Source organism: Balaenoptera physalus (assembly GCF_965194825.1).
Source record: "Balaenoptera physalus genome assembly, chromosome: 19".
Lineage (NCBI taxonomy): Eukaryota > Metazoa > Chordata > Mammalia > Artiodactyla > Balaenopteridae > Balaenoptera > Balaenoptera physalus.
The window spans coordinates 3,699,515-3,727,343 of NC_138900.1; the positions used below are offsets into that span (position 1 = coordinate 3,699,515).

Genomic DNA, 27,829 nt, shown 5'->3' on the forward strand with positions numbered 1-27,829 from the left:
CTCCAGCATTTTTAAATGGTTAATTTGATGTGAATTTCCTCTGGATAAAGAAATAACAGCTATTGAGCATTTGCTGTGCGCCACACACCACGTAAGCCCTTGGACAGGTATTAATTTATGAATTGGCAGCACCATATGGGGTAAGGATGTCTTGCTCCATTTTTTTTTGGAGAGGGATATTCCAAGCCACGGGGTCACAAAGCCGGCAAACGGCAGATCTGTGATATGTCCATCTGGCACCAGAGCACTTCCTTTTAAAAATCATCCTTCGGGGCAAAGAGAAGGACCATGTTGTGGGGATCGAGGTTCCTATCCCTTCCTCCACCAAGTCAGCTCTGCTTTCACTTCTCTCTGCTTCGGCTTCTGAGCACGGTTTCCTGTTAAGCATGAATTGAGTTGCACTCCCTGCCCCCCTATCCCCCAAGAGACTGTGAGTGAAAAAGTGAGAGCAAAAGAAAGAAAAAAGAGGAAAGAGAGAAAAAAGAAGTTTGAAAATCCCTGAACGCTCCTTTTCCTGCCAGCGTGGCTCAGAGGGGATTCCAGGAGCCTGTAGCTTACACTGCCTTTTTCTTAGCTAGTGGCCAATCGCTGTGTGGCTGTCATGGCTATAAATAAAATGGTTTAATTTTTGTCACACCTGCTAGAGCTAAACTCACCTCCAGCATCTGGGCCCACATACCATTTCCTGCCAAACTCCATTCACAGCCACAATGCCATGCCCAGGTTTGCTTAAACCAGCACCCCCTCGCCCCCACCAGTGGCTTCTGCTGCCTGAAAATAAGCTCTAAAATCCCTCTTAGACTTCAGACCCTGCACAAGCTGGCCCTGCCCACCTCCCTGGCCTCATCCTCTAGAACACCCCCTCCCTTGCTCACACCAGCCCCCCCAACACACACACACACACGAATTGGTTTTCTCTCTGTTCCTCCAATGCTAAGCTTGTCCCTGCCTCAGGGCCTTTGCACAGGCTGTTACTTCCGCCTGAAACTCTCTCCCCGCAGCTTCTTCTCGTCCTTCACGTACCATCTTCTATCACTACCTCCAGAATACCTCCCCATCATACCAAATAAAGTAGGTCTCTTGTTGTACCCACTCATAGCTGCTAGGCCTTTTCTGTCACATCTCTGTTCACAATTTGTCATCATATAGATTGTGCTATACATTGGGGTCCCCAGAGCCACCACCAGAAACTAAAAGTGCATCCAAGGAAAACAGCCTGCATTACAAGAAGGGCACCTCACCTCTCTGGTATTCCTCCCCCCAAATCCACAATCTCAGTCCCATCCCGAAAAAAAAATCAGACAAAATCAGACTTGGGGAGGTTGGACAAAATCCCTGACCAGGGCTCCTCAAAACTGTCAAGGTCATAAAAATCCAGGAAAGAGGGAAGAACTGTCAGACAGGAGGAGACTCAATGTCATGTGGGATCCTGGATTGGAGAAACATTAGTGGAAAAACGGGAAATTAGAATACAGTGAGTAGTTTATTTAATTCTAACGTGTGAATGTGGATCTCTTAGTTTTGACCAATGGACCCTGCTTATGTAAGATGTTAACGTCAGGGAACTTAAGTGAAGGGTATAGGTACCATCTTTGTACCATCTTTACAACTCTTCTGTAAATCTAAAGTTGTTTCAAAATAACAGTGTAGGGAGCCCTCTGGCGGTCCAGTGGTTAGGACTCCGCACTTTCACTGCCGAGGGTGCGGGGTTCAATCCCTGGTGGGGGAGCTAAGATCCTGCAAGCTGCTCAGTGCGGCCAAAAAAAAAAAAAAAAAACAAACCCAAAAAACCCCTGCAGTGTAAAATTAAAAAGTAGAAAATAGAAACAAAAACAGACAAGCATCAGCAACTCTACTTCTGAGTATATACCCTGTTAAAAACAAAACAGGCTCAAAATGAAGTTACTTAGGCTAAGCCCCGTGTCACCCAATAAGACTTCATTACAGGGACTTCCCTGGGGGCGCAGTGGTTAAGAATCCGCCTGCCAATGCAGGGGACACGGGTTCGATCCCTGGTCCGGGAAGATCCCACATACCACGGAGCAAAGTAAGCCTGTGCGCCACAACTGCTGAAGCCCGCGCACCTAGACCCTGTGCTCTGCAACAGGAGAAGCCACCGCAATGAGAAGCCCGTGCACCGCAACGAAGACCCAATGCAGAGAAATGGAATCTTAAACCAGTCAATCAGGAATCACCTTATCAGCCCTGATTAGGTCCTGCCTGATAGACCCTGCCATCCCCTAAAGGAAAGCAACCTGGTGGTAACCAACCCACTTTTTTGCCCAGTGTAACTTCCTCACTGCTGCTCCCTTCTGCCTATAAATGACTCGCATTTTGTACAGCTTCTCAGAGCTCCTTTCTCTCTGCTTACACTGGCTGCTGCCCGACTCATGAATTGTTGCATAAGCCAATAAGATCTTTAAATTTTACTCAGTTGAACTTTGTTTTTCAACAACCCAAAAGAATCGAAGGCAGAGTCTCAAACAGAATTTGTCTACGCATGTTTATAGCAGCATTATTCACAATAGCCGAGAGGTGTAAGCAACATCAATGCCCATCAAAGGATGAATAGATAAGCAAAATGAGGTATATACGTACAATGGAATACTACTCAGCCTGAAAAAGGAAGGCAATTGACACACGCTACAACATGGATGAACCTTTGAGGACACCATACTTAGTGAAATGAGACAGACACAAAAAGACGAATACCGTATGATTTCACTTGTATTCAGTATCTAGAGTAACCAAATTCACAGACACAGGGAGTAGAATGGTGCTTACCAGGGGCTGGGGTTGGGGAATGGGGAGTTATTGAGTTATCATTTAATGGGTATAGAGTTTCAGTTCTAGAAGATGAAATAGTTCTGGAGATGGATGGTGGTGATGGTTGCACAACACTGCAAATGTACTTAACACCACTGAACTGTACACTTAATGAGAGCTGAGATGGTAAGTCGTATGTTGCGTCTTTTACCGTAATTTTACATTTTTTAACTAAAAATGTTTTTAAAAACGAGCAAAAACCCAACCTACTTGTAAAGTTACGGAGAGCTGGAGAGTTGTTTTTTGTGAAGGTGCACAAACCTTCTTGGGACTTCCCTGGCGGTCCAGTGGTTAAGACTCTGCGCTTCCACGGCAGGGGGCCTGGGTTCGATCCCTGGTCGGGGAACTAAGATCCCGCATGCCTCGCGGTTTGGCCAAAAATAAATAAATAATTTTTAAAATTAAAAAAAAAAAAAAGAACCTTCTCAAAGGAGAGCATAAAAGGATGTTAAAAGCGGGAATAAGAAAAGCCTGGGAGGTGTTGAAAACATCTGTTACCTTGATTGTGATGATGGTATCACAGTGTTTGCATTTGTCCAAAGTCATCAAATAGTATACATTAAATATGTGCAGTTCTGTGTATATCACTTATACCTCAATAAAGCTGGGTTTTTTTTTTAAAGGGAATTTCCCCCATCTCTGCCCTTTGATTGAGGTCCCAGTGGGAAAGTGCATAGGTGATAAATGTCTGCCTGTTCTAAAGAGAAGCTTCAGACATGCAGAGGTCCAGAGTGGCACAATTACCCCATCACCCATCTTGAGGTAAGGGACTCATAAGAAGGTGGGGTCCTTGCAGACGTACTTTGCAGAATAGAGTGGGCATTCCCTTCTTGTAGGGTGCTGTGGACTGAATATGCTCCCACCCCCCAACCCCCAAATCACATGTTGAAGCCCCAACTCCCAATATACCATTGTATTAGGAGGTGGGGACTTTGGGAGGTGATTAAGTCATGAGGGTGGGGCCCTCATGGTGGGGATTAGTGACCTGGCAGGAAGAGGAAAGCACACCAGAGTGGCCCCCACCCTGTGTCTGTGTCTCTGACTCTCCGTCTCCCTCGCTGTCTCCCACGTGAGGACACAGCTAGAAGGGCGGTCAACTGCAAGCCAGGAAGAGACAGTGCCCCCTGCCCTTGGAACCTGTGAGTATGGCAAACCATCTTGCTGAGACAGTAGCCTCCCGATCCTTTGGCCTCACCGTGCTTGAATAATAATGAAGTCTATTATTTTAAGACATCTCAGAACCTCCATGGGACAGAGCTGGAGCATGGTGGAACAGGACAGGATCCCCTGAATTTGGGGCTACGGCGCTGGGGTGTGGGGAGGTGAAGCTGAGCAGCTGGGGGGAACCTCCGCCGCTGGCACACCCAGCACGCACAGCAGAAGCAGGTTTGCCTGGCACTGAGACCACCCCAGAGGACTGCCGGAAGGGGGAAAGGCCCCGGGGGGTGGGGCGCGTATCCTGCAGAAGAGCAGGGGCCAGGAGGGTCACGGTAGGACAAGGGCTGAGCGAGTGCAGCACAGAGGGGGGGATGACTTCGGGTGGTACCATGATAGGTAAACTCCCACTGCAGAGTCTGGCGTGATCCAAGCTACTTTCCCCTCATGTTAAGATCTGCTGCAGGCGTTCCTGGACGGGCGGACCCTGCATCCCACGCAGGACCCTGCTGTGGGGTGGGTGGGGGGGCGGTGGGAGAGACAGGCCACGCCTGGAAATAAGGGATGCCCGTCATCTCTGTAAATACTGCAACGGCCAGAAGCAATCATGCCCACCAGGGAGATAAATGCCAGTACCTGGTGGGAAAGGACACGCGGAATGGATGTAATGCTCACCGCCACGTCAGGACTGTCCGCCGCAGGATGCAAACAATCTTACGTAACATCCGCTTCTGTCAATATCACTGCGCAACCGCAAAACACCCACTCTCGCCATAGATGATGACTTGTTTCTTTGCCTGGTACCCCTTTATCCTCGCTTTCATGCGCCCTCCTGTAGAAAAGATTTCTTTCTTTTTTTTTTTTTTTTTAATCTGTAGAGAAGATTTGCATTCTTTTTTTTTAAATTATTATTATTATTATTTTTTAAATTTTATTTATTTATTTATTTATGGCTGTGTTGGGTCTTCGTTTCTGTGCGAGGGCTTTCTCCAGTTGTGGCAAGTGGGGGCCACTCCTCATCGCGGTGCGCGGGCCTCTCACTATCGCGGCCTCTCTTGTTGCAGAGCACAGGCTCCAGACGCGCAGGCTCAGTAATTGTGGCTCACGGGCCCAGCTGCTCCGCGGCATGTGGGATCTTCCCAGACCAGAGCTCGAACCCGTGTCCCCTGCATTGGCAGGCAGATTCTCAACCACTGCGCCACCAGGGAAGCCCTTCTTTTTTCTTAATGTCAATTTTTAAAAATTGAAGTATAGTTGATTTACAATATTGTGTTTAAGTTATATATATTTATTGAGATTATTTTCCATTATAGGTTATTATAAGATAATGACTATAGTTCCCTGCGCTATACAGTAAATCCTTGTTGCTTATCTATTTTATGTGTAGTAGTTTGTATCTGTTAATCCCGTAGTCCTAACTTAGCCCTCCCTGCCCCTCTCTTTCTACGTTGGTCACCATAAGTTTGTTTTCTATGTCTGTGAGTCTGTCTCTGTCTTGTATATAGATTCATTTGTATTATTTTTTAGATTCCACATATAAGTGATATCATGTAATATTTCTCTGTCCGACTACTTCACTTAGTATGATAATCTCTAGGTCCATCCATGTTGCTGCAAATGGCATTATTTCATTATTTGTTTATGGCTGAGTAATATTCTGTTATATGTATATACCACATCTTCTTAAACCAATCCTCTGTTGATGGGCACTTGGGTTGTTTCCACATCTTGGCTATTGTAAATAATGCTGCTATGAACACTGGAGTGCAGGTATATTTTTGAATTAGAGTTTTCATCTTTTCTGGATATATGCCCAGGAGTGGGATTGCCGGATCATACGGCAACTCTATTTTTAGTTTTTTGAGGAACTTCCATACTGTTCTCCATAGTGGCTGCACCAATTTACATTCCCACTAACAGTGTAGGAGGGTTCCCTTTTCTCCACACCCTCTCCAGCATTTATTGTTTGTAGACTTTTTGATGATGGCCATTCTAACTGGTGTGAGGTGAAGCCTCGTTGTGGTTTTGATTTGCATTCTCTAATAATTAGCGATGTTGAGCATCTTTTCATGCGCCTGTTGGCCATCCGTATGTCTTCTTTGGAGGAATGTCTATTTAGTTCTTTTGCCCATTTTTTGGTTGGTTTTTTTAATATATATTGAGTTGTATGAGCTGTTTGTAGGTAAGATTTCTTGAGACACCCAACCACAGAGTTGCCCCTGCCCCCTGACAGCACCCAAATCCAGAGCAAGCTCTCTTCCTTTGACCCTGCTCAAAATGACCCAGTGAACCTAAAGCCAATTATAGCATCTTTCTAACACCCTCTGTGTCACTTTCTCAGGCTGCCGTGACAAAGCACCACAGACTGGGGGGTGCCAACAACAGAAGTTTATTTTCTTGCAGTCCTGGAGGCTGGAAGTCCGAGATCAAGGCGTCGGCAGGTTTGGTTTCTTCTGAAACTTCTCTCCGTGGCCTGTAGATGGTTGGTTTCTTGCTGTGTCCTCACGTGGTTGTCCTTCTGTCATGTCTGTCATGTCTGATCTCCTCTTCTTATGAGGGCAGCAGTCATATTTGATTGGGACTCCCCCTAATAACCTCATGTTAACTTAATAACCTTGTCAAAGGCCCCATCTCCAAACATAGTCACATCTGAGCCACGGGGGGTGGGAATGTCAACATATGAATTTAGGGGGACCCAGTGCAGCCCGTAGCACCCCGTTGCTTGGTCTGTGTTACCTCTCACCCCAGGATGTGTGTTCTCTCTCACTGTGATGAGTACTAAACCCAGCTTGTTCAACTGCAGGTATGTTCCTGGCGGTCTTGGGTATCACAGTAATTTGCTGCTGAAGAAGGGAAGCAGGAATTCTTGGTGGACTTGAGGGAAGGAGGAAGGGGGGGCGGCTTCCCAAGGATTCCCATGAGACAAAGAGCCATCAGACTGGCACAGCTTGGGAAGGAGAAGAAAGAAAGGAGTGTCTATCTCAGAGACTGGCCAAAGAGAGCAAGGTGAGCGGGCAAGCCAACCATGGGTCACCCCCTCCCTTGGTCTGTGGGGTCTTAGGTCAAGCCTCCGCCTGGAAACGGGGAGTGACTGCGCTGGATGCCAGATGGATGTTTTGATATTAAGTTAGGCTGGACTGTTGACCCCCTGAAATTGGGACAGTTGGAAAACCCCCAGATGGCAAGAAAATCTAGAAGATCTGCTCCTGATATAGCCACGGAGGAGGGAAAGGGGGCTCAGACAGATGGAGTGTGAAGGCAGGGTGAGAAAGAATGAAGCTGTCTCCTGTTCGCACCCGTGAGCCTAGACTTTTTTTTTTTTTTTTACTCTTTATCATTTAAAAAAAATGGATTGCTTTTTTCTAAATAAAATTTTTATTTTAGAATAGTTTCACATTTACAGAAAAGTTGCAAGGATGGTACAGAGAGTTCCTATACACCCTTGGCCCCATTCCCCCTGCTGCTAACATCTTAGATTGCTCTGGTGCCTTCGTCACAACTAATGAACCTAGATTGATGCCCTGTTGTTAACTACAGCCCATATTTTATTTGGAGCTCCTTGGTTTTTACCTGAGTCCTTCTTCTGTTCCAGGACCCCATCCAGGAGACCACAGGACATTTAAGCTCCTGAGGCTAGCCTTGGCTCTGACGGTTTCTCAGCCTTTCCTTGTTTTGGATGAACCTGGCAGTGTTGAAGAGGACTGGTCAGGTATTTTGTAGAATGTGCCTACCTTGGGGTTTGACTGATATTTTTCTCATGATTAGACTGAGGTCCTGGGTTTAGGGGAAGCAAACCACAGAAGTAAAATATCATTTTCCTCACATCACATCAAGGGTACAGACTAGCAACATGACTTTGATGCTGACCTTGAACTCCTGGCTGAGGCAGGGCTTGTCGGGTTTCTTGACTACAAAGTTACTCTTTTTCCCTCGTTTTTGTGCTGTTCCCTTTAGAAGGATGTCATTGTGCTCAGCCCACACTTAGGGAGTAGGGAGTTATGCTCTACCCTTGAGGGTAGAGTAGCTACATAAATTATCTGGAATCCTTCTGCATGGGAAATTTGTCTCTTCTCTTCCATCTCTTACTTTATTCACTCAATTATTCATATCATTCTGGACTCATGGTCATTTCTCTTTTTTTTAACATCTTTATTGGAGTATAATTGCTTTACAATGTTGTATTAGTTTCTGCTGTATAACAAAGTGAATCAGCTATACGTATACATATACCACCATATCCCCTCCCTCTTGCATCTCCCTCCCACCCTCCCTATCCCACCCCTCTAGGTGGTCACAAAGCACCTAGCCCATCTCCCTGTGCTATGCGGCTGCTTCCCACTAGCTATCTATTTTACATTTGGTAGTGTATATATGTACATGCCACTCTCTCACTTTGTCCCAGCTTACCCTTCCCCCTCCCCGTGTCCTCAAGTCCATTCTCTACGTCTGCATCTTTATTCCTGTCCTGTCCCTAGGTTCTTCAGAACCATTTTTTTTTTTAGATTCCATATATATGTGTTAGCATATGGTATTTGTTTTTCTCTTTCTGACTTACTTCACTCTGTATGACAGACTCTAGGTCCATCCACCTCACAACAAATAACTCAATTTCATTCCTTTTTATGGCTGAGTAATATTCCATTGTATATATGTGCCACATCTCTTTATCCATTCATCTGTCAATGGACACTTAGGTTGCTTCCATGTCCTGGCTGTTGTAAATAGAGCTGCAATGAACATTTTGGTACATGACTCTTTTTGAATTATGGTTTTCTCAGGGTATATGCCCAGCAGTACAACTGCTGGGTCATATGGTAGTTCTATTTTTAGTTTTTTAAGGAACTTCCGTACTGTTCTCTATAGTGGCTGTATCAATTTACATTCCCACCCATTTATTTCTTATTTGGGTTATAATCCAATACTACTTTATCGTGTTGCTCTAATTATAGGCCTGTCTCTTTGTTTTCTCAACATTTTAGTATGAAAAATTTCAAACAGACAAAAAAGTTGAAAGAATGTTACAGTGAAAAAAAACAAATAATCTAATTATAAAATGGTCAAAGGACCTGAACAGACAAGTTTCCGAAGAAGATATTCAGATGGCAAACAGGTACATGAAAAGGTATATATGTATGTTGTGTGTGTATAGATATAGATATATAGATATAGCTATATATATATATATATATATATATATATATACACACACACATACATATACATATACATATATAATCATTAGTGTACACCTTAAACCTACACAGTGTTATATATCAATCATATCTCAATAAAGATGGAAAAAATAAAGAATATTACAGTGAATACCTAGACACCCACCACCTAATGCTACCATTAATATTTTGCTTTATTACATATCTATCCCCCTGTCAACCCACCTTATTTCTTTTTTGATCCATTTCAAAGGAAACTGCAGACACCACTAAATTCCCCCCCATACTTAAGCATGCATATCATTAAATAGAGTTCTTTTTTCCCCCGAGGCAAAATTTGCAGTGAAATGCAAAATTTGCACAAATCTTAAGTGTACCACAAGTGCCACCCAAAACCTTATCAAGATACAGAACAATGCCATCACTCCTGAAAGTCCTCTCGGCCCCCTTCCCAGTCAGCCCTGTCCCCACCCTCCCAGAGGCAACCACTGTTTTGATTACTGTTGCCACCATAGATTAGTTTTGTCTGTTCTTGAACATCACCTAAATGGACTCATACCATATATACTCACAATCACCTCGTGAAACTGATGAGTCTCCCAGAATTTACGTCATGGGGAGCACATGTGAGTTCTTTAGCTGGGACCTGCCCTTGTCTTTTGTCAAGAGGGGCTGGTCAGGAGGCCTTCCTGGAAGAGGCGGCATTGCTGCCTCTCTCTGGCTTCCTTCCTGCCTCTCTGGGCTGCTCCTTCTCAGCTTCTTTGTGGGCCCATTTCCCTCCGCTTGCCCCTTCCACGGCAGTGCTGCTCAGCGTCTGGCTAGACCAGCGCTTACAAAACAGCCAGCACCAACCCACGGACAGGTTTTATTTGGCCCACACAGTATTTTTTTTGTATTTGAATTAGCTTTAACATTTAAAAGCTGAGGGATTTTGCTTTTAAAAATATCCAGATTTCTGTCGTCTCTTGGAAATTTGGAACATCTGGCGATGCTGTGTCCCTCTCCCCACATGGCAAGAATTGGCTGAAACAAAATATCAATAGCAACAACCTGTGCTCTGAGCCCTCCCCCACGCTGGGGGTGGGGGTCCTAACGCACCCAAGCCCTGAATTAACACCTATAGAGTTTGGGATGGTATTGGAACGGTATTCAGCCAAGAACCCTGGAAATGCTCAGGGACCACCCTGGAATAGCCATTCGTCTTCCCCAGGAGAAGCAGACCCAGGAAACAATGGCAGGAGGTCAAGGAGAACAAATCTTGAACAGACAGCATCTCAGATCTCCCATTCATCAACATAATCCCTGTCATCACCATCATCACCTTCATCCTCCTCCTCCTCATCCACACCGTCGACATAATCACTCTCATCACCACCCTCATCATCACCTTCATCATACCATTGTCACCATCCACAGCACCATAATCTTCATCATTGTCATGACCATCATTATCCCTAGGACCATCACTACCACCATTATTTTTCTCCCTAGTAATGAGATGGGCAACTACCCCCAGCCCTTTCTCACCAATTGGGAGCAAAATATTGGGATGAGATGGGCGGAGCACTGTCTCCCCTTTCTCCCCGCTGCCCATCACATCCCCCCCCAAGGGAGGCCATGTGTGGGGACGCCAGGTGGCGAAGTCTAGCCCAGCTCCACAGGGGTGGGGGAACCCCTGGGGCAGATTCCTGGGGACCTTAGTTTGAACTTCAGCAGTGACTGGCCGGGTGGTGACGCTGGAACAGCCAGGTCCCCTCTACTTCCTCCACTACCAGTGCGGTATCAGTGGGTTCCTGTGAGACTCAGCAGAGGTAGTGGCTGGAAAAACACTTTGTAAACCGTAAAGTGAATGACAAGGGCAGGTGGATCCTTGTATACATTGAAGTCTTTCTTAATCAGTTTAGAGAGGTTCTTTAACACATGGGAGGCATCCTTATAAAGATGGGAGGGGGTCCCCCGAATAGATGAGCAAGTTCTTCTTGGAGTGGGAAGAACCCTTCTGCACATGCCAGGGGTCCTTACTGCAGACATGCGGTGTACATTCTGGAGTGGTCTATGCACATAGGGAGGTTTGTGTCTAGAAGCTGTGTCCTTATACAGATTTTTTTTTTTTAAGTGGGAGAGGGCTTTTAACCCACATGGAGGCGTCCTTTACAGGTGAGAGTACGCTTACAGAAGTGAGGGGTTTTTATTGATGCAACTGACCATGATTTGTAACTGATCATTATTTGTAAAATGCTGCGCAAACACTAGCGACCTCTGCACAGACACGAAGGTTCTTCCTAAAGATAAAGGGATCGTTATGCTGTGGGGTGATATAACACTATGAGCGGCCTTCTACTGGATGTCGCTGTTCAGCCGAGCTCTGTTGGGCCGCCTATGCGAGCAGCGCGGTACCTGCGCGGGGGCCGCAGGTGGGAGCCGCCACCGAGGGGGCGCGGGGAGCCCGACTCGCGGTGCGGCAGTCCCCCCCTCGGCCGCCAGGGGCAGCACCATCCCTGCCCTGCCCGCGCCTCCCCCCTCCTCCCCCAATCTCCGCCCCCCACCCCCTCCCTCCCCCCGCTCGCTCCCCTGAGCCCCGCCAGACCCCGCTCAGCCCGCGCCCCGCTCCGCTGCCGAGGCTTTCGCAGCCCCGGCGTCCGCCCCGCTGAGCCCTCCCCCGGGGGCCATGGGGGCGCCCCCGGGCTACCGACCTTCGGCTTGGGTGCATCTGCTGCACCAGCTGCCCCGCGCCGACTTCCAGCTCCGCCCGGTGCCCAGCGGTTTCGCGCCCCAAGAACAAGAATACCAGCAGGTGGGCGCGGGCACGGGGTCCTGGGGGCGGGGGCTGGGAGCTGGGTGACAGATTCCTGTGTTCTCTGGGGGTGGGAGCCGGGCCGGGACTTTGGGGTACCTGAGGGAGCAGGAGCCTGGCGTTCCCGTACCTGGAGGTTGCCCTGGGACAGGCGCTGGGGAACCAGACCCCTTGCTCCTTAAATAAGGGAGGGCTGGGGCCTGGACCCCTGGATCTCAGAGGAGGGAGGGGACTGGGGGCCCTTGGATTCCCGGGTCTCTGAGAGCTGCGCGGGAAGCTAGGGTCATCAGGGGAATAGGTCCATCGTGTCCTAAAAGACGACCCCTTCCCTCATGGGATCAGGGCAATCCAGTTAAATACGTCCCAGTTCAGGTGGGACCCAGGAGATAGAGGAGCTGACATGGAGAGGAAAAAAGCTGGGGGATGCCCTGATTCTGGGACGGGATTGAGACCTGAAATGGGGAGCGGGGTGAGGGGTTTTAGGGCTGGAGCTGGGAAAACAGGGGAGGCGCTGGGAGAGACTTCCAGCCTGTCCCAGGACGGAAGGGGCAAGCAGGCAGGTCGATGGAGCGGGGTGAGGATGAGGTAAGGTGTGGGGACTGGAGAATGATAGAAACGGGGCCAGAGGGTGGGGCTGGGTGGGAACCTTAAGGAAGCCGGGGTCCCTGGGGAAGGGGGCCCAGCCTGGGTCAGCTCCAATAGGGGTGAAAGAACTGTCCCCTGACCCAGTTTAATTCAAGTCCTTGACTTTGAGATTAATGAGCAAGGCTTGGCTGAGCTGGGGATGGGGTAGGGGGTGGGGAGGATGGTGGAGCCCTGGGATGGGTCCTGGGCCCTCCCTGCCTGTAAGGTCTGAGCCCCTCGGATCTGTCCTGGGGGGCTCCCGGGACAGGGGGCTGGGGATTGGCAAGCTGAGAAGGAGGGGGGTCCCAGGAAGGCAGAGAGGGGGACGTGTGCTGTATTCTGAGCTATTTGGGTCATGGCTGGGCTGAGCCAGCCGTAAGAAGCTCCTCCCTGCCTACTCCACGCCGCTCTGTCCCCACCAAACGGGGACTGCCAGCCCCTCTACCACAGCCTGCTGGTTACACAGTCCCAGCCTCCAGAGCCAGTACACGGCCATCTGCTCTCGGCCAAGGAGACCTCCCCACACGGATGCCACGCGCGGGGCCCCCACCCCAGCCACCGCCAGAGGCACCCAGGGAGGCTCGCTCTGCCCCCGTCGACAACAGTCAGGGTGACAGTGCTGGGACACACACCCAGGAGGGGACAGCTGGGAAAATAATCAGGGACTGGGTGCCTCCGTGCTGGGGGGACACGCTCACACACAATTAGACACACACACACGTGCATTCACACTCACGCACATATACACGCTCACGTATGCACACATACACACCCACATACAGATACACGTATACACACCCATATACTCACACTCACATGTATACACCCACACATTTACACACACATTCTTGCACTCAGACGCTCACACACATGCATCAAGTATACACACATTCACACACTCATACGTTCACATACACACATTCACACATACATTCACACACTACCTCTTTCCCTCTCTCTCTCTCTCTCTTTTTCCCCCCCCCATCCTCCTCTCGCACCTGCTCTGTCTTCACTCTCCCAGCCTCCCGGTCCCCATCTCTGAGTTGCGCGCGCGTGCACACACACGCACGCACACACTGTCACGGAGGCTGTCACGCCCCCTCCCCCTGAGTCCCTGGGTGACAGACTCACACTGCGGTGGGTGTGCAGAGCTCAGCATCAGGGGAGAGGAAGCAAACAGTGAGTGGGGAGGACCAGCGCGGGGGAAGGGGGTGGGAGTAGGAAGCCTGCCACCCCCAACCTGGCACACATCGCCAGGAACAGGTGCCCCCTCCCGACCCCTGATCCCACAAGGGTCTGGGGTCCAGGTCTTGGCATGTCCTTGGATGGTGCTTCATTCCAACTACCTGGTTTTGGTGAGGAGAAAACCGAGGCTCAGAGAGGGGAGGGCCCCTGCCAAAGGTCACACAGCCTTTGGAGGGCAGAGCAGAAGTTGAACCCAAGACTTGGGCCTCCTAGTTAGAAGCTCCCTCCAGCCCCAAGTCCCAGAGGCCTGGCTGCCAGCCTGGGAGGGGCTGGGAATGCCGTCTTTGCTCACAAACCTGAAAACCATGGCTTGGGCTCGGGCCCCCCAGCTAGCCAGGGACGCCTTCCACCTGCACTGAGATCCCAAACCCAGAACCTCCAGCCACACAGGGAGGGAACCCGGAACCCCTCTGATGCCTGATGTCACCCCCTTCCCCAGGCCCTGTTGCTGGTGGTGGCCTTGGCAGGCCTGGGCTTGGGCCTGAGCCTCATTTTCATTGCTGTCTACCTCATCCGCTTCTGCTGCTGCCGGCCCCCAGAGCCGCCCGGGGCCAAGAGCCCTCCGCCTGGGGGAGGCTGTGTCACTTGGAGCTGCATTGCTGCCCTTCTTGTCGGCTGGTAATGGGGCCCCAGGGTGGGTGGACACTGGGGGTGGGGCTCCCCAAGCTCTCTATCAATCATTCTTCCTGGTGGTGTCCCAGCAGGGGAGAATTGCTCCCATTTGATGGATGGAGAAACCAAGGTCAAGAGGAGAAGTGACTTCCGAAGGGCAGCCAGCCTGGCAGGATGGCCTAGGGGTTAAAAGCTGGGTAGTCAGACTGCCTGGGTTTGGTTGCTCTGCCGTGGAACAGCTGTGTGACCGAGGCGAGTGGTATAGTTTCTCCAGGCCTCGGTTTCCACATCTCTCAAATGGGCACTGTAGTCACACCCACCTCCTAGTTGTGGTGCGATTAAATGAAATGTACAGTGCCTGGTTCACAGCTGGACTCCATAAATGTGAACTAGGGATGTCATTCATTAACTCATTCATTCATTCAGCAACTATCTCCTGAGTACCTACTATGTGCCAGGAAATACCAAGCCAGACGAGGTCCCTGCCCTCATGAAGCTGATGTCCCGGTCAGGGACAGTAAAGGGATATTTACAATCCAGGAGCAGCCCTGAGCTGGTCTAACTCCTTCCCACGGTAACCCTGCTGGATTCAGAGTTGTCACAACCAGTTTTCAAGAGGGAGGCTCAGGGAGAGGCAACTTTTCAAGGCCAGGTGGGCCAAGTGGAGATTCAGACCCCAAAACCCCTAGGAGCCCAGGGGCCACCACCTGGGACACCCTCAGGGGTGGGAGGAGCAGGGCACGTGAGGGCGCACCATTTACCAAGAGCCAGCTCTGAGCGCCGCCCCTCCCCGGCAGGGCAGCACCCACCCCTCAGGGCAGATCTGGGCACTCAGGACCTGGGGCTTGGGGGCGGGAAGGACGGGCACAGCCGGAAAGCCGCTAGCGCCCCCCCACCCCCGCCAGACCGGGCTCCGCCACTGCGGGGCAGCAGCAGTGTGGGGGGGTGTGGGGGAGGAGGTGGGGGAGGAGGTGGGGGAGGGGCACCGGGAGTCCCAGGACGCTTCCTCGTCGGGCTCTCCTGAGCGGAGGGGGGCGGGGAGGCGGACAGAGGCCCTGTGCGGGAGAGACACGGCCAGCCCCCGTGGCCGGGGAACAAGAGCAGCTTTGTAGCCCTGTGAACAATGGGTACGGGCGCTGGAGCCGGCGCCGTCGGATCCCAGGGCAGGGGGCGGGGGCCTGCGGAGCGCGGGGCTGGGAACTGCGAGGGCGTCCGGGCGTCCGCCGCCCCGCTCCAGGCCTGGCCCCCTCCGCGGGGGGACCCAGTGTGTTGCGGAGGGAGAGGGAGGAGGCCCGTATTCAGGCCCCACAATGGAGCTCTGTGTGCCGGCAACCGAGGGGCGGGGGCGCCCGGCTTCTGGCCCGTCGGGCCCACATTCCCTTGCTTCCCTCCCAGCCGTCCAGAAGCTTGGGTCCTGTGGGTGGGGGGAGGCTGGGAGCTCCAGGCTTGGGGTCCCCCAGGAGTTGGTGGCTCCGTGGAACCCCCCCAGGAGGCGGGGGAGGGGACGGCTGCATCCTGAAGGGACAGGTGCTGAGGACCCCGGATGCTTGGGGAAAGGATGGAGGGCCTGGGTGTGGGGTGGCAGTCACTAGGGGGGAGGACTTCCCGTCCTGGGGCTGGGCATGGCAGGGTTTCACTCCGGGGAGGTGCGAGTTAAATCTGGGGGCCTGTTCCCCTCCACCTCTCCACCCACCATTAGCATCACAATGACGTCCCTGGGCCGGGGGAGTGAGACCTTCCCGTTACCTTGGCAACTGGTGGGGGCCAGGCTAGAAACGTTCCTTTCCCACGATGGGCTGGACCAATGGGATGGGGTGGGAGATGGGATTGGGTGTTTGAGGAGGTGGGGGGAGCGTGGCGGCCCCCAGGGTCCCAGGACCGGTTGTGATTTCCCTTCCCTCCTCCTCTTAGCGCTGGCATTGGCATCGGTTTCTATGGCAACAGCGAGACCAGTGATGGGGTGTCCCAGCTCAGCTCTGCACTGCTGCATGCCAACCACACACTCACTGCCATTGACCACCTGGTGAGGGGCCAGGCACTGGCCAGACCCCAGACCCACACCCAGACTGGTTCCCCACACCTGGGCAAAGGGCCCCCTCCCAGGGAAACAGGGTCTAAACTCAGAGCCAAGACCCCAGACCCAGAATGTCAGGTTCCAACATGCAGATCTCAGACTGTATGCCCAACCCCCAACCCTGACTGCAGATTAGGGCCTCACACATGGCACCATCAGAACCTTAGCCCAGATCTGGGATTCGAGCCTAAATCACACGCAGCCCCAGCCTTGGACTTCAGCTCACAATCCAAACCATTCAGAGACCAAACACCAAAACCCAGCCCCTGCCCTCAGGTCAGATCCAGGACGGAGACCTGATCCTTGGCCCGGGTGCAAGGTTAGAGACCTCAGCGCTCAGACCCAGGACTCACACGAGAAGCCTCACTCTGATCCGCAGCCCCAGGGTTCCAGACCCGGGGCTGAGACCCAGCCTGACCTCAGACCTTAGATTTCATGTCCAGTTGCAACCCTGGAACCCAGACGTGAGACCCCAGACTCAGGAAGGCAGATGCCAGCGTCAGACCTAGGATTCCAGACTTAATCTCAGTCCTGGGGCTCCAGCCACGGACCTCTCCGAGCTCCTGACAGAAGCCACAGGACTGCCTGAGCTGGACCTCAGAGCCCCTTCCTTCCCTTCCTCAGTCGTCAGATGCCCTAGCGCCCAGATCTCAGATACCCGCCCCTGCTCGCTCCTACTTCGCCCCCCCAGCCCTGTCGCCCAACCCCTGGCCACCCCAGAGAACGCCCTCCCCCGACTCCAGGCCCACCCCTGTGCGCAGGTGTTGGAGATGGTGGAGAGGTTGGATGAGGCCGTGAGGACAGAGCTGACCACTCTGGAGGAGGTGCTGACGCAGCGCACGGAGCTGGTGGCGGCCACCCGGGGGGCTCGGCGGCAGGCAGAAGCCGTGGCCCAGCAGCTCCAGGGGCTGGCCTTCTGGCGGGGAGTGCCCCTGAGCCCCCTGCAAGTAGCCGAAGATGTGTCCTTTGTGGAGGAGTACAGGTAGGTGACCGCTCTTCTGCTCCGTGTGGCAGGGAACCCCTGCCTGGGTGATTGTGCCCCCAGGGGACCTTGGGAGACATATCTGGGTGTCACAGCTGGGGGAGGGGCATGCTACTGGCACCAGGTGGGCAGAGACCAGAAATGCTACTGAATATCCTACAATGCACAGGACAGCCCCCGACGGTAAAGGATTATCTGTGCTAAGTGCCAGTAAGTGACAGCAACCCTGGCATAGCGAGAAGGACCCAGTGATCCCGTGCCCACTCAAGTATTCATCCATTTACTCCCTCCCTCAATGTACTCACTCCTTCATTCATCCATCCTTGACTCAGCCATTCATCAAGTCACTCTTGCACTTCACTCATTGAATCTCAGACTAACTAGTTCACTCCCTCGGTTGTCCATCTGACACGTGTATCCATCCAACAGATATTTATTTACACCTTCTGGTGAGAGAGGTGTACCCAAATGGTCAGGACCATGAGCTCAGACGGCCACTCCCTAACCACGTGATCTTAAACAAGTTACATGCCAGCTCTGTGCCTCAGTGTTTCCATCTGGTACCCGTGGCAATGATGGGTAGCAGTACCCTCACTGGATTGTGGAGGATCTGTTGAGTGATTATCTGTCAAGTGCTTACAGGGGCGACCAGCACACGTTATATAGGTGTCTGTAAAATATGGGTTTTTTTAAGATAGAGCGATGAACAAAACAGAGGGATTCCTGCCTGTCTCACAGTGGGCGGACCAATAAGAAACAAATGCATGAATGAGATATTGTCTGTAAGGTGGTGAGTGTTAAGAGCTCTGGAGAAAACTAGGTGGGAGACGGGAACGGGATGGTCTGGGGACAGAGGATGGCAGTTTTGGGAGTGGGGGGTCATCCGGAAGGCCACACTGAGAAGGTGACATTTGCAGGACATCTGGGACGGCCATCTTTCCCAGCAGCCAACATGACGGAGTCCTCATTGCTTCGTCCGCGAGGAATTATTTCTTTTGTTCATCCGACAACTGAGGGTCCCAGCCAGACATGGGAACAGAGACAGGGAAGACTTGGTCCTGGATTCTGTGCTCCAGGGGGAAGGCAGACCTGGGCTGAAGCAGTCCGCAATGAGGATGCCCCCTGCAGGGCATCAGACAGGCCTGGGTCCCAGTGAGTTCAAGTTCTGGGTTCTGGCCAAGCTCAGGGGTGCAGGCCCTGGGCCTCAGCCCTGTTTCAGGGGGGCTGGGGGGTGACTACACCCGAGTGAGGCAGACCCATCATTAACAGGAAGTAGCTTCTGGATGCACCAATACGAGAGTGCCTGGCACTTGGGAGTCCTTCAAGGAACATGGCCGGTTTCCTGGAAGGAAATCGGGGCCCCCAGCGGGAGAGCTTTGCTGGGGGAGTTCTTGGTGGCTTAGGGCAGAAGTGCTACCTGCCCCTGACGGAAGTGAAGTGAAGCTGGGGCACAAGAGCTGGCGGTGGGGACATGGGGAGCAAAGGCCTGGAGGTTAGCTGGAGCCAGTGGGCCCAGCTTCTCCTTTCCGGGGAGAGCCTGACCCTCCAGCAGTCTGGGAAAGAAAGGCACAGTGAGTCCCCACAGGGGTCTGCGCAGAGGCTGCCACGGAGGGGGGTGGCGGTTCCCTTGCCGCTCTGGCGACGTGGGGACCGCTGAGAGCGATGCTATTTATTGATCATCTCCGAAGTGCCAGGCACTGTGCTGTGGTCTCATGTACGTCTTCCTCTCCAACCAGAATGAACTGATCGTTAACTAATACTGAATTCTTAAATGACATTAAAAGTTTCCTGACGCGTGTTCAAGCTAATATTCAAGTGCGTCCATGTTGGCACTCTTCTCGGTGCTTTATGGTTTAGCCTCACGACAACCTTTGGAAGTAGGTGCTGCTGTTCTCCCCGAGTCACTGGCGGGGAAGCCGAGACACAGGAGGCGAGGTTACTGAGACCAAGTTGCAGGCAGGAAGTGCAGGGGCTGGCATTGCGACCCAGGCCGTCTGCCTGCAGACCCTGAGCCCTTGGGTCATGCCCTGTGTTGCTGAGTACATGCCTGGGAATGAATCCCTCTGTTCTCCAGGCTGGGGTGGAGGGGCCGGGGCCCTGAGAGCGTGCCACTCACAGGGCTCATGCGTGATTCGGTCAGGGTACAGTCCTGGGACCTGTGCTCTAAATGGCTACAGTGGCCAGCCTCCCAATGCACCCATTTCACAGATGAGCCTGGCTGTGGCCTGGAGACTGGGCATCAGGGAGATCACATGTCCAGGCAGAGCCGGGAGAACGTGCAGGTGCTGTCACCCTCTGCCGAGTCCCGGTCTGGGAGCCTGGGCACGTGAAAGGCTGGATTTGCTGCTTTAGCCTCACCCCTGTCACCCTCTCCCCAGGTGGCTGGCCTACGTTCTCCTGCTGCTCCTGGAGCTACTGGTCTGCCTCTTCACCCTCCTGGGCCTGGCGAAGCAGAGCAAGTGGCTGGTGATTGTGTAAGTCTGGGTGGCTTCCTGGCAGCGGCACATGTCACTGAGATCCCACAGCGCTCTTCCGAGAGGGGCCACGGTCCTTCCCAGGCCCACACTGGTTTCATTCCCTTGTCCCATGAACCTCCATGGAGTTCCTGGGCTGGGCTGGCACATAGAAATCAGGCTCAGAGCTGCCCAGGAAGGGGGTGGACAGGAAACAGGCTGTCCTCACAGCAAGAAGTGCACCAAAATCCTAGAAAAGCAACGATAGTAATGCTTGTGCTGAGGATTGGAGTGATCACTGACCCTCTCAGTTGCCATGACAACCCTGTGAAGGAGGTGCTTGTCAGATGCCTATCTGGAAGAGGAGGGCCCTGAGGCAGAAAGCTATCACGTGGTGTGGCGGAATTAAGGACCACACTCTTACTTAAAGGTTCGTTCTGTATGCCCGATGCTCTTCTGGAACCCTCGCACTAACCCTATGAGAAGGTCCTTTCCTTCTCCCCATATAACAGAAAGGGAGACGTGCTCAGAGAGGTTAGGCCACTTGCCCAAGGCTGCACAGCCAGAAAGTACTGGAGCTGGGATTCCACCTAGGCCAGCCTATCCCACTTGGAGGAGCCTTTGTATCCTCCCTGGCCCTGAGGGGGGCCACGCTTGTGCCCGCCACCATTCCCACACTCCCCCCGGGGTGAGAGGTCCTGCCATCCCATCCAGGCCCCCCTGAAGCTTGAAGATGGTAAAGCACAGTGGGCAGGGCAGGTCTGGGGCTTGCAGCCAGGCCTTCAGTTTGGCCCCCTCCAGGTGCCCTTCTTTCTTGCTGACCACCCTCCAATGCGGATTCCCCCCCCAAACCCCATCCCCAGAGAAAACCTGGAAGGCGATTTCAGCCCTGGAGCTGTCTCCACTCCTGGGAGGAGGAGTCTGGGCTGAGAGGGAGGCTGACCAAGCAATGGGTGAACCTGGGAGCAAGCTCCTGCGGAATTCAGAGCAGGGAAATGGGGCCCAGGGGTGGGCAGTCCGGAGCAAGGCGGGGACAGACGCGGGCTGGATCCGGCCAGCCCCTCACCCCGTATCCTCCCCCAGCAGGGCCAGATGTTCAGTTTGACGTCAGCAGCCTCGGGTCCACACCTCTCCCCCCACAGCTTCTCTGCCCCTAGTTGTTACCCTCTTGGCTCCAGAGGTGGGTGGAGGGTAGGGCTGGGGCTGTGATGGGATTAGGGGTGGGGGGAGGCAAGAGGCGAGGTGGGAGATTAAGAACCCCAGAACCCCCAAGTCCAATCCCTCCTCCCCACCGCAGGATGACGGTGATGAGTCTCCTGGTTCTTGTCCTGAGCTGGGGCTCCATGGGCCTGGAGGCAGCTACAGCCGTGGTGAGTGGTGCGGGACAGGCCCTTGGGCTCCAAGACTTACGGGTGCCAAAGGCCCGTAACTCCTGGATCCTGGGGCAGGATGGGAATAAATGCCTTAGGTCCTGAGAGGAAAGACTTGGGGGCCAGGAACGCAGGTTCTGAAGTTTCCAGCCAGTTTCCTAGGTCCTGAGGGACTGGACTTCTGGACACTTGGGTCTGAGGGAGGAGGGACTGGGGGTCTGGACTCCTGGGTCTGGGGGGGTGGCTAGAGAGCACTCAGTTCTGTGGGAGTGTGGAATGGGGGCCGTTTCTGTTCTGAGCCTCCTTTCCTGCTGCCCATTTCAGGGCCTCAGTGACTTCTGCTCCAGTCCGGACACCTACATCCTGAACCTGACCCGGGAGGAGACTGGCCTTGGCTCAGGTGATCGCATCTCCAAGCGCACGCCCTGGGTCCTCGGGCCTCTCTGCGCGGTCGTCCTGGGATGGGGTGAGGGTGCACAGCCGGCAGCCAGGCCCTGCCCAGGTCCGCAGAAGCTCTCGGCACCTCCCCTGGTGCGCTGGAACAGAGGGAGGGATAAAGATGATGGAGTCAGAGAAAGGGGTCCTCAGGCTGGAGCTGAGGGATGGGAGGATTTGGCCACTTGTAGAAAATGGGGGGAGCACAGTTGAGTCAAGGGGAGGGTGGCAGAAGCAGGGGCTCCCCGGGAGTGTGTAGATCAGCATGTTTCTGGCTGTGGCTGGAGCAGAAGGGATTAGGGGCTGGGAGGGCTGCCAGTCTCAGAATGCGAGGTCATTGGGACCGCAGGAGGGTCCTGAGCTGGGAGGGGTGGAAAGTGTGGCCTTGCCCCCTCCCGCCTTTCCCCAGGGAGGCCCCGGGGCTCAGGCTCACAGCCTCCCCCCTCTTCCCCTCTTCCCTTGCCGCTTCAGACATCCTGAGCTATTATTTCCTCTGCAACCAGGCCGTCTCCAACCCCTTTCAACAGGTTAGGGCTGCGGGCAAGGGAACCGGGTGGAGGAGGGCGCGGCTGGGGCCTAGACTTAGGGATCCCGGGGGAGGATGAAGGCGCCAAGTGGGCTGGGGGTGTCAACCGCTGGCTCCTCCTCCCTCCCTCTGGCTTCCCGCAGAGGCTGACTCTGTCCCAGCGAGCTCTGGCCAACATCCACTCCCAGCTGCAGGGGCTGGAGCGAGAAGCTGTCCCCCAGTTCCCTTCTGCGCAGGTCGGCGGGCCGGGTGCTCCTTCTGCACCCCGACTCCCAGGGGAAGGAGGGGCGGGAACCTGGGTCTGTGGGCGGAGCCTTCGAAAAGGGGGCGGGGGTGGTGGCTGTGGGCGGGGTCCGCAGAAAGGGGCGGGGCGGTGGCTGTGGGTGGCGCCCTGGCTTGTGAGCCCGCAGAAGGGGGCGGGGCCTGAAGAGATGGGCGGAGCCTGAAGAGTTCCTGGGATGACAACCTCCTGCCACCGCAGAAGCCTCTGCTGTCCTTGGAGGAGACGCTGAATGTGACAGAAGGAAACTTCCACCAGTTGGTGGCACTGCTGCACTGTCGTGGCCTGCACAAGGTGACCCCTGTCGCCCTCCCCGAATTCTTCTCGCAGGGGAGCCTCTGCCTAGACCCAGAAACCTAGGAATATCCTTTCTGCTTCCTGTTCATTCGTCCAGCAAGTTCTGCTGGCCCTTCTGAAGCCCCTCTGGACTCAGCACAGCTCACACTGTCACCGCTGCTCCCGACGGCCGCAGGGCCTCTTCCCTGTTGCCTGCTTGCCTGCCCCCTGCTTGCCTGCCCCCGTCTGTCCTCCGCACAGCAGCCAACAGCCCAGTGAGCCTTTTAAGCACAATCGGGTCTTCTTCCCGCGCTGAAAACCCGCAATTACCCCTGCAGGCGGATTAAGGTCCTCGCTTCTCGCCTGAGCTCCGGGGCCTGTGTGGTTGGCCCTGGCCGGTTTCGGCCTCAGCCCTTTGCTTCCCTCTAGCCCGCACCCTTTCCCCCAGCAGCCTGGCGGGTCTCCCAGACGACAGTCCCCCACCTCCCATCGGCCGGGTTCCTTCCTGCTGGTGCCATCTTGCTGTCGGGACCCCAGTACTGCTTTCCAAACCCCCTCTCTCATTAGCTCATTGTGTTCTGAAGCGACCTTCTGGGGCCTGGTTGCTGAAGTTTCCCCGGTACTTGGAGCAATGCCTAGCACAGAGCAGGCCCTCGGCCAGCCCCTGCTGAATGACTTATGGCTAATCAGGAAGTGGTGCTTCTGCCGGTTTCCGGGGATGACAGTAATGTCAGCCAGTGTTGACTGAGTGTGCGTTACGTGCAGGCGGCAGTTCTACACCAGTTGTTCTTCTAAGCCTTGTTCTCAGTGTTGTTCTAAGCCAGAGATTTTGCCCCAGGGGACGGTGGCAACGTGTGGAGACATGTTTGGGTGCCAAGGCTGGGGGAGCGGGTGCTACTGGCATCTAGTGGCTGGAGGCCAGGGCTGCTGCTCAAGGGCCTGCAGTGCAGAGGCACGACCCGCTTCCACCCCGTTCAGCACACACACAGTGATCTGCCCCCGTGTCAGAAGTGTCCAGGCTGAGACGCCCGGCACTCAACCAAGGCGGAGCTGCTGCGGCGTCTGGGCGTGGGGGGTGGGGGGGAGGGTTCTCGGTGATGGAGAGGAGGCCGCAACTGGGGTTCCCGCTTGCAGGTGTGATAATGACAGTGACCACAGCGCCTACCGTGTGCTGAGCGCCTTCTGCGTGCCAGGCCCTGTGCTGCGCACAGGCGACGGGAGGAAACTGAGGGACGCGTTCAGCGTTGCACAGCCAGGTGGACGGTCTGAGCCGTGTGCATTGCCCGCTGACGCCCTCTCCCCCCGCCCCAGGATTACGGTGCAGCCCTGCGGGGCCTGTGTGAGGACGCCCTGGAAGGCCTGCTCTTCCTGCTGCTGTTCTCCCTCCTGTCCGCGGGGGCCCTGGCCACCGCCCTCTGCAGCCTGCCCCGCGCCTGGGCCCTCTTCCCACCCAGGTCAGGAGGGGAGGGGGGCAGGGTCTTGGCGGAGGGGATGGGGGAGAACCATTGAGCCACTGTTAGGGGGCAGCCTCCTGATGGACCCCCATCCTGTTTCTCTGCCACTCCCCCCCTTGCACCCCAGTGACGACTATGATGACACAGACGATGACGACCCTTTCAACCCTCAGGTATTGGACCCCTGGGTCTGAGGGGGGAGGGGCTGGGTCCTGGACCCCTGGGTCTGAGGGGGGAGGGGCTGGGGGCCTGGACCCCTGGGTCTGAGGGGGGAGGGGCTGGGGGCCTGGATCCTGGGTCTGAGGGGGGAGGGGCTGGGGGCCTGGACTCCTGGGTCTGAGGGAGGAGGGGCTGGGGGCCTGGACCCCTGGGTCTGAGGGGGGAGGGGCTGGGTCCTGGACCCCTGGGTCTGAGGGGGGAGGGGCTGGGGTTCTGGATCCTGGGTTTGAGGGAGGAGGGGCTGGGGGTCTGGACCCCTGGGTCTGAGGGAGGAGGGGCTGGGGGCCTGGACCCCTGGATCTGATGGGGGAGAAGCTGGGGGCCTGGACTCCTGGGTCTGAGGCAGGAGGGGCTGGGTCCTGGACCCCTGGGTCTGAGGGCCCACACTACAAAGCCAGATTCCCTAGTCATGCCCTCTCTCGCCCCACATCTCCCTGGCAGGAATCCAAGCGCTTCGTGCAGTGGCAGTCATCTATCTGAGCCCTTCCTCCATGCCAGACTGGAGCCTGTTCCCCATCTCCGGTGAGCATCTAGAGTGACACCCCAGCTCCCAAAGCCAGCCTCTGCCCTCCCTCCTTCCCTCCCTATGGGCTCCGGGGCGGCCCTTCTGCCTGCATCTGGCCCGATCTTTGCCTCTCTCTGCAGTTCCTTCCCCAGCTGCCGGAGAAGACCCCACTAACCCAGCCTCACTGGGCTCCCACCAGTAACAATGCCCTGGCTACGGACACCTTAAACAGCACTGCCTTCCTGCCCGCCCTGCCCCCTCTCTGTGTCCTTAGCCCTGGAAGTAAGCCCAGGGGGCAGGCCAGGGCCCGGAGCTGGCCGGGCAGCGGGCAGACAGCCAGACCCACAGCCTCTCAGCCCTGAAGGGATGTGAGTGCCCCCGCCCTGCCACACCCCAGTGGGCTTAGGGCCCCTGATCTCCACTTGCAGCACCAACTTGGGAAAGGGTTGATTTGAAATAAAAGGGACGACTTTATTTTACAAGCAGCTGGGTCCTTTTTTCTCCCCTCCCCCAATCTGGCCTTGTGGTTGGGGGGGGTGGAGATTCTCTTCACCTCTGCTCTCGCCCTGCCTCTTGGCCGCCAGGTGTTTCTCTCCTGTCCAGGCTCTGCAGCAGTTCCAAAGGGATTGTTCTTTAAAAAAAAAAAAAAAAATCCCCCCCACCCCTGATCTAAAAGCAGCACACATGTCCTGACGCAGGAAGAGACGCATATCCCTGGAACAGAAGAGACAGCCTAGAAATAGATCTCAGTGTGTGTGTACATATGACAGAAAACAGATTTCAAGTCAGGGTGAAAAGGACTGGTTTCGAAGGAATGCTGACATGATTAGCTCTCCAGCTGGAAGAAAACAGTCTACATACAATATGGGTGGAAAACCTAAATGTAGACAAGTAAAGGGACAGAAGTATTTCAAGGGAAAAGAGGAGACTTTTGTATATTGTATATCTTGGTTGGAGGGGGAGGATTTTCAGCAAGGTATCCTAAAGACTGAAAGGAAAAGATAACTTATTTGACAACTTGTGGAGTGAAAAAAATACCGTAAAGTCAAGAGGCAAAATGACAGTCTCGGGAAAATAGTTTGTTTTTCTAAAAACACACATGGCAAAGAAATAGATAATTCTTAATACATACGTATAATCTGCAAAGCTTCCACAAACCAAGAAAAAGATGACCCAACTTGAAAATAAGCATCTAAGATGAACATTCAGTGAAGTGAAAATCCCAACGCCAGTGAACAGACTAAAGGGCATTCAAATTCTAATAATTAGGAAGCGCACCGTGAAACAAGCAGAAACTTTGTTTTCACCACCCAGTGAAAAAGAATTATTATAAAATTAAAATTATAAGATTATCATATAAGGAAAGGAGGGCTCATGTCCCGTGCTGGCCAGGATGTGGCGGAACGGCTCGTGCACCACTCCTGAGGCTATGAGCTGCAGTCCAATGAAAAAAATAGTCTGCTCACATGTGACAGACCCTTTGACCCGACAGTCCTACTTGTGGGAATCAATTTATGGAAATAAAGCAGAGACACGTAAGGATGTATTTTAGGCACTGTTTGCTGCAACGATACTTCGATCAGCTAAACTCTGGAAACTAAAGTCCACAGAAAGAGGACGAGCCCAGTAAACCGCTGTACAGCAGGGCTCTCGGAACGTGACAGCTCTTGGCTGGGTTTGGAATCTTGGGAGAAAGCCTGAGAGAGGAGAGATTTGAGGTGGGAGTGACAGACAATGGCTGCGGAGTGGGCAAACGCAGAGCAGGATCCCTGTGGTTAAGAGCCCAGGCCCGCTCCTGACCACCAGGTGGGTGTGGGTCGTCGCTCGACCAGCTGGACCTCAGCTGTGTCATCCATCAGAGAGTGTCAAAGACAGCTCCCCAGTCCCTCCTCAGCAATTCCAAAATCCAAAGAGCTCTGTTAGACCAAAAGTCTTCCCTGAACTCACTGGGCAGCAAAGCCCAACCTGGCATGAGGTTACTTACAGACTATTTCCCTGCCTGGTGTGAATGTCCGTCTATTTTTCTACAGAAACACTGATGGGGTTACTTCCAAGTGCTGGGCAGGGTACTGAGGGTACCGTGTCCTCTGTGGAATATACACCATGTTCTCTCTTGAAAGTCTGAAAGATCCTGAATCCCCAAACACGTAAACAGCCCCAAGGGTTTCAGGTCAGGGCTTGTTGGCCCAGAGTGCCAGATGTCAGGTGTCCAGTGGGGGCCTGCCGTAGGGGACAGCTCCATGCTTGCTAATCGTTTCCATCTTGTACACCGAAAGGAATGTTCCAGGAAGCCTTCGATGTGTGGGCCTAAAGCTGGGAGAGAGAAATGGATCACAGTTACCAGAGAGGGACACCGGGGGCCACCCTCATGGACTCACTAATTCTCATGACTGGGTGAGCTGTCTGGCCCTGGGGTTGGCCCATCTGCGCTTCTAGCCGCTTTGCTCTCAAATACTGCCCTCTAGTGACTCTGAGTCTGTGTCCAGAAGCTGGTGCTCCCTGAAGTGTAGGATGCTCACAAAGTACCCTGAGATTCAGGCTGCCTGATTTCCTGCCAAGGGGCCTGGGAGTGATCTTTAATCACGAAGCCCTAACCAAGAAAAAAAAGACCATTTTGGCCTAACCTTTACAAAAGGGAAATCTATTTTCATTTTTAAGTGACACATATGAGGACTTACACTTCTGAACAAGATGGAGTAACGGACTGGATTTGCTGTCCTTCCTGAAACGACCAAAATGCCAGACAGAATATGTGAAATGACGGTGCTCAAGACTTGACATCAGGCAAAGAGGGAAGAGGGAGGGTGATTGCTGAGAATTGGAAAACA

At 53.8% G+C, this 27,829-nt stretch overlaps 1 protein-coding gene and 1 long non-coding RNA gene across 16 annotated transcripts in view; both read left to right on the top strand.

Moving 5' to 3' along the window:
* LOC309648339 overlaps positions 1-11,674 on the top strand; it is a 40,582-nt gene extending 28,908 nt beyond the window's left edge. For 2 of the 7 annotated variants that reach the window (XR_014256607.1, XR_014256608.1), the window contains 4 exons: positions 3,450-3,965; positions 6,323-6,987; positions 7,574-7,690; positions 8,961-11,674. This is a non-coding gene — a long non-coding RNA (uncharacterized lncRNA). The remainder of the gene's footprint in view (positions 1-3,449; positions 3,966-6,322; positions 6,988-7,573; positions 7,691-8,960) is intronic. The other 5 variants (XR_014256609.1, XR_014256610.1, XR_014256611.1 and 2 more) reach the window with 5 other exon arrangements.
* A 46-nt stretch (positions 11,675-11,720) lies between these two features.
* On the top strand, positions 11,721-27,758 carry TTYH1 (tweety family member 1). Of its 9 annotated transcripts, none has more exons than XM_082436599.1 (14): positions 11,721-11,946; positions 14,255-14,433; positions 16,339-16,450; positions 17,263-17,483; positions 19,862-19,957; positions 21,234-21,306; positions 21,631-21,706; positions 22,213-22,268; positions 22,411-22,503; positions 22,749-22,841; positions 24,135-24,277; positions 24,938-25,018; positions 27,278-27,395; positions 27,660-27,758. In XM_082436599.1, exons 1-14 carry the CDS (start codon positions 11,821-11,823, stop codon positions 27,660-27,662), a joined length of 1,470 nt encoding a protein of 489 aa, XP_082292725.1. In that variant the 5' UTR covers positions 11,721-11,820; the 3' UTR covers positions 27,663-27,758. The 9 variants fall into 9 exon arrangements, 7 of the variants coding, with proteins under 7 accessions (XP_082292725.1, XP_082292729.1, XP_082292728.1 ...); XM_082436603.1 differs by lacking the exon at positions 27,660-27,758 and adding an exon at positions 24,405-24,450 and having other exon boundaries at positions 27,278-27,390; XM_082436602.1 differs by lacking the exons at positions 27,278-27,395; positions 27,660-27,758 and adding exons at positions 24,405-24,450; positions 25,142-25,483.
* The last annotated feature ends 71 nt before the right edge of the window (positions 27,759-27,829 follow it).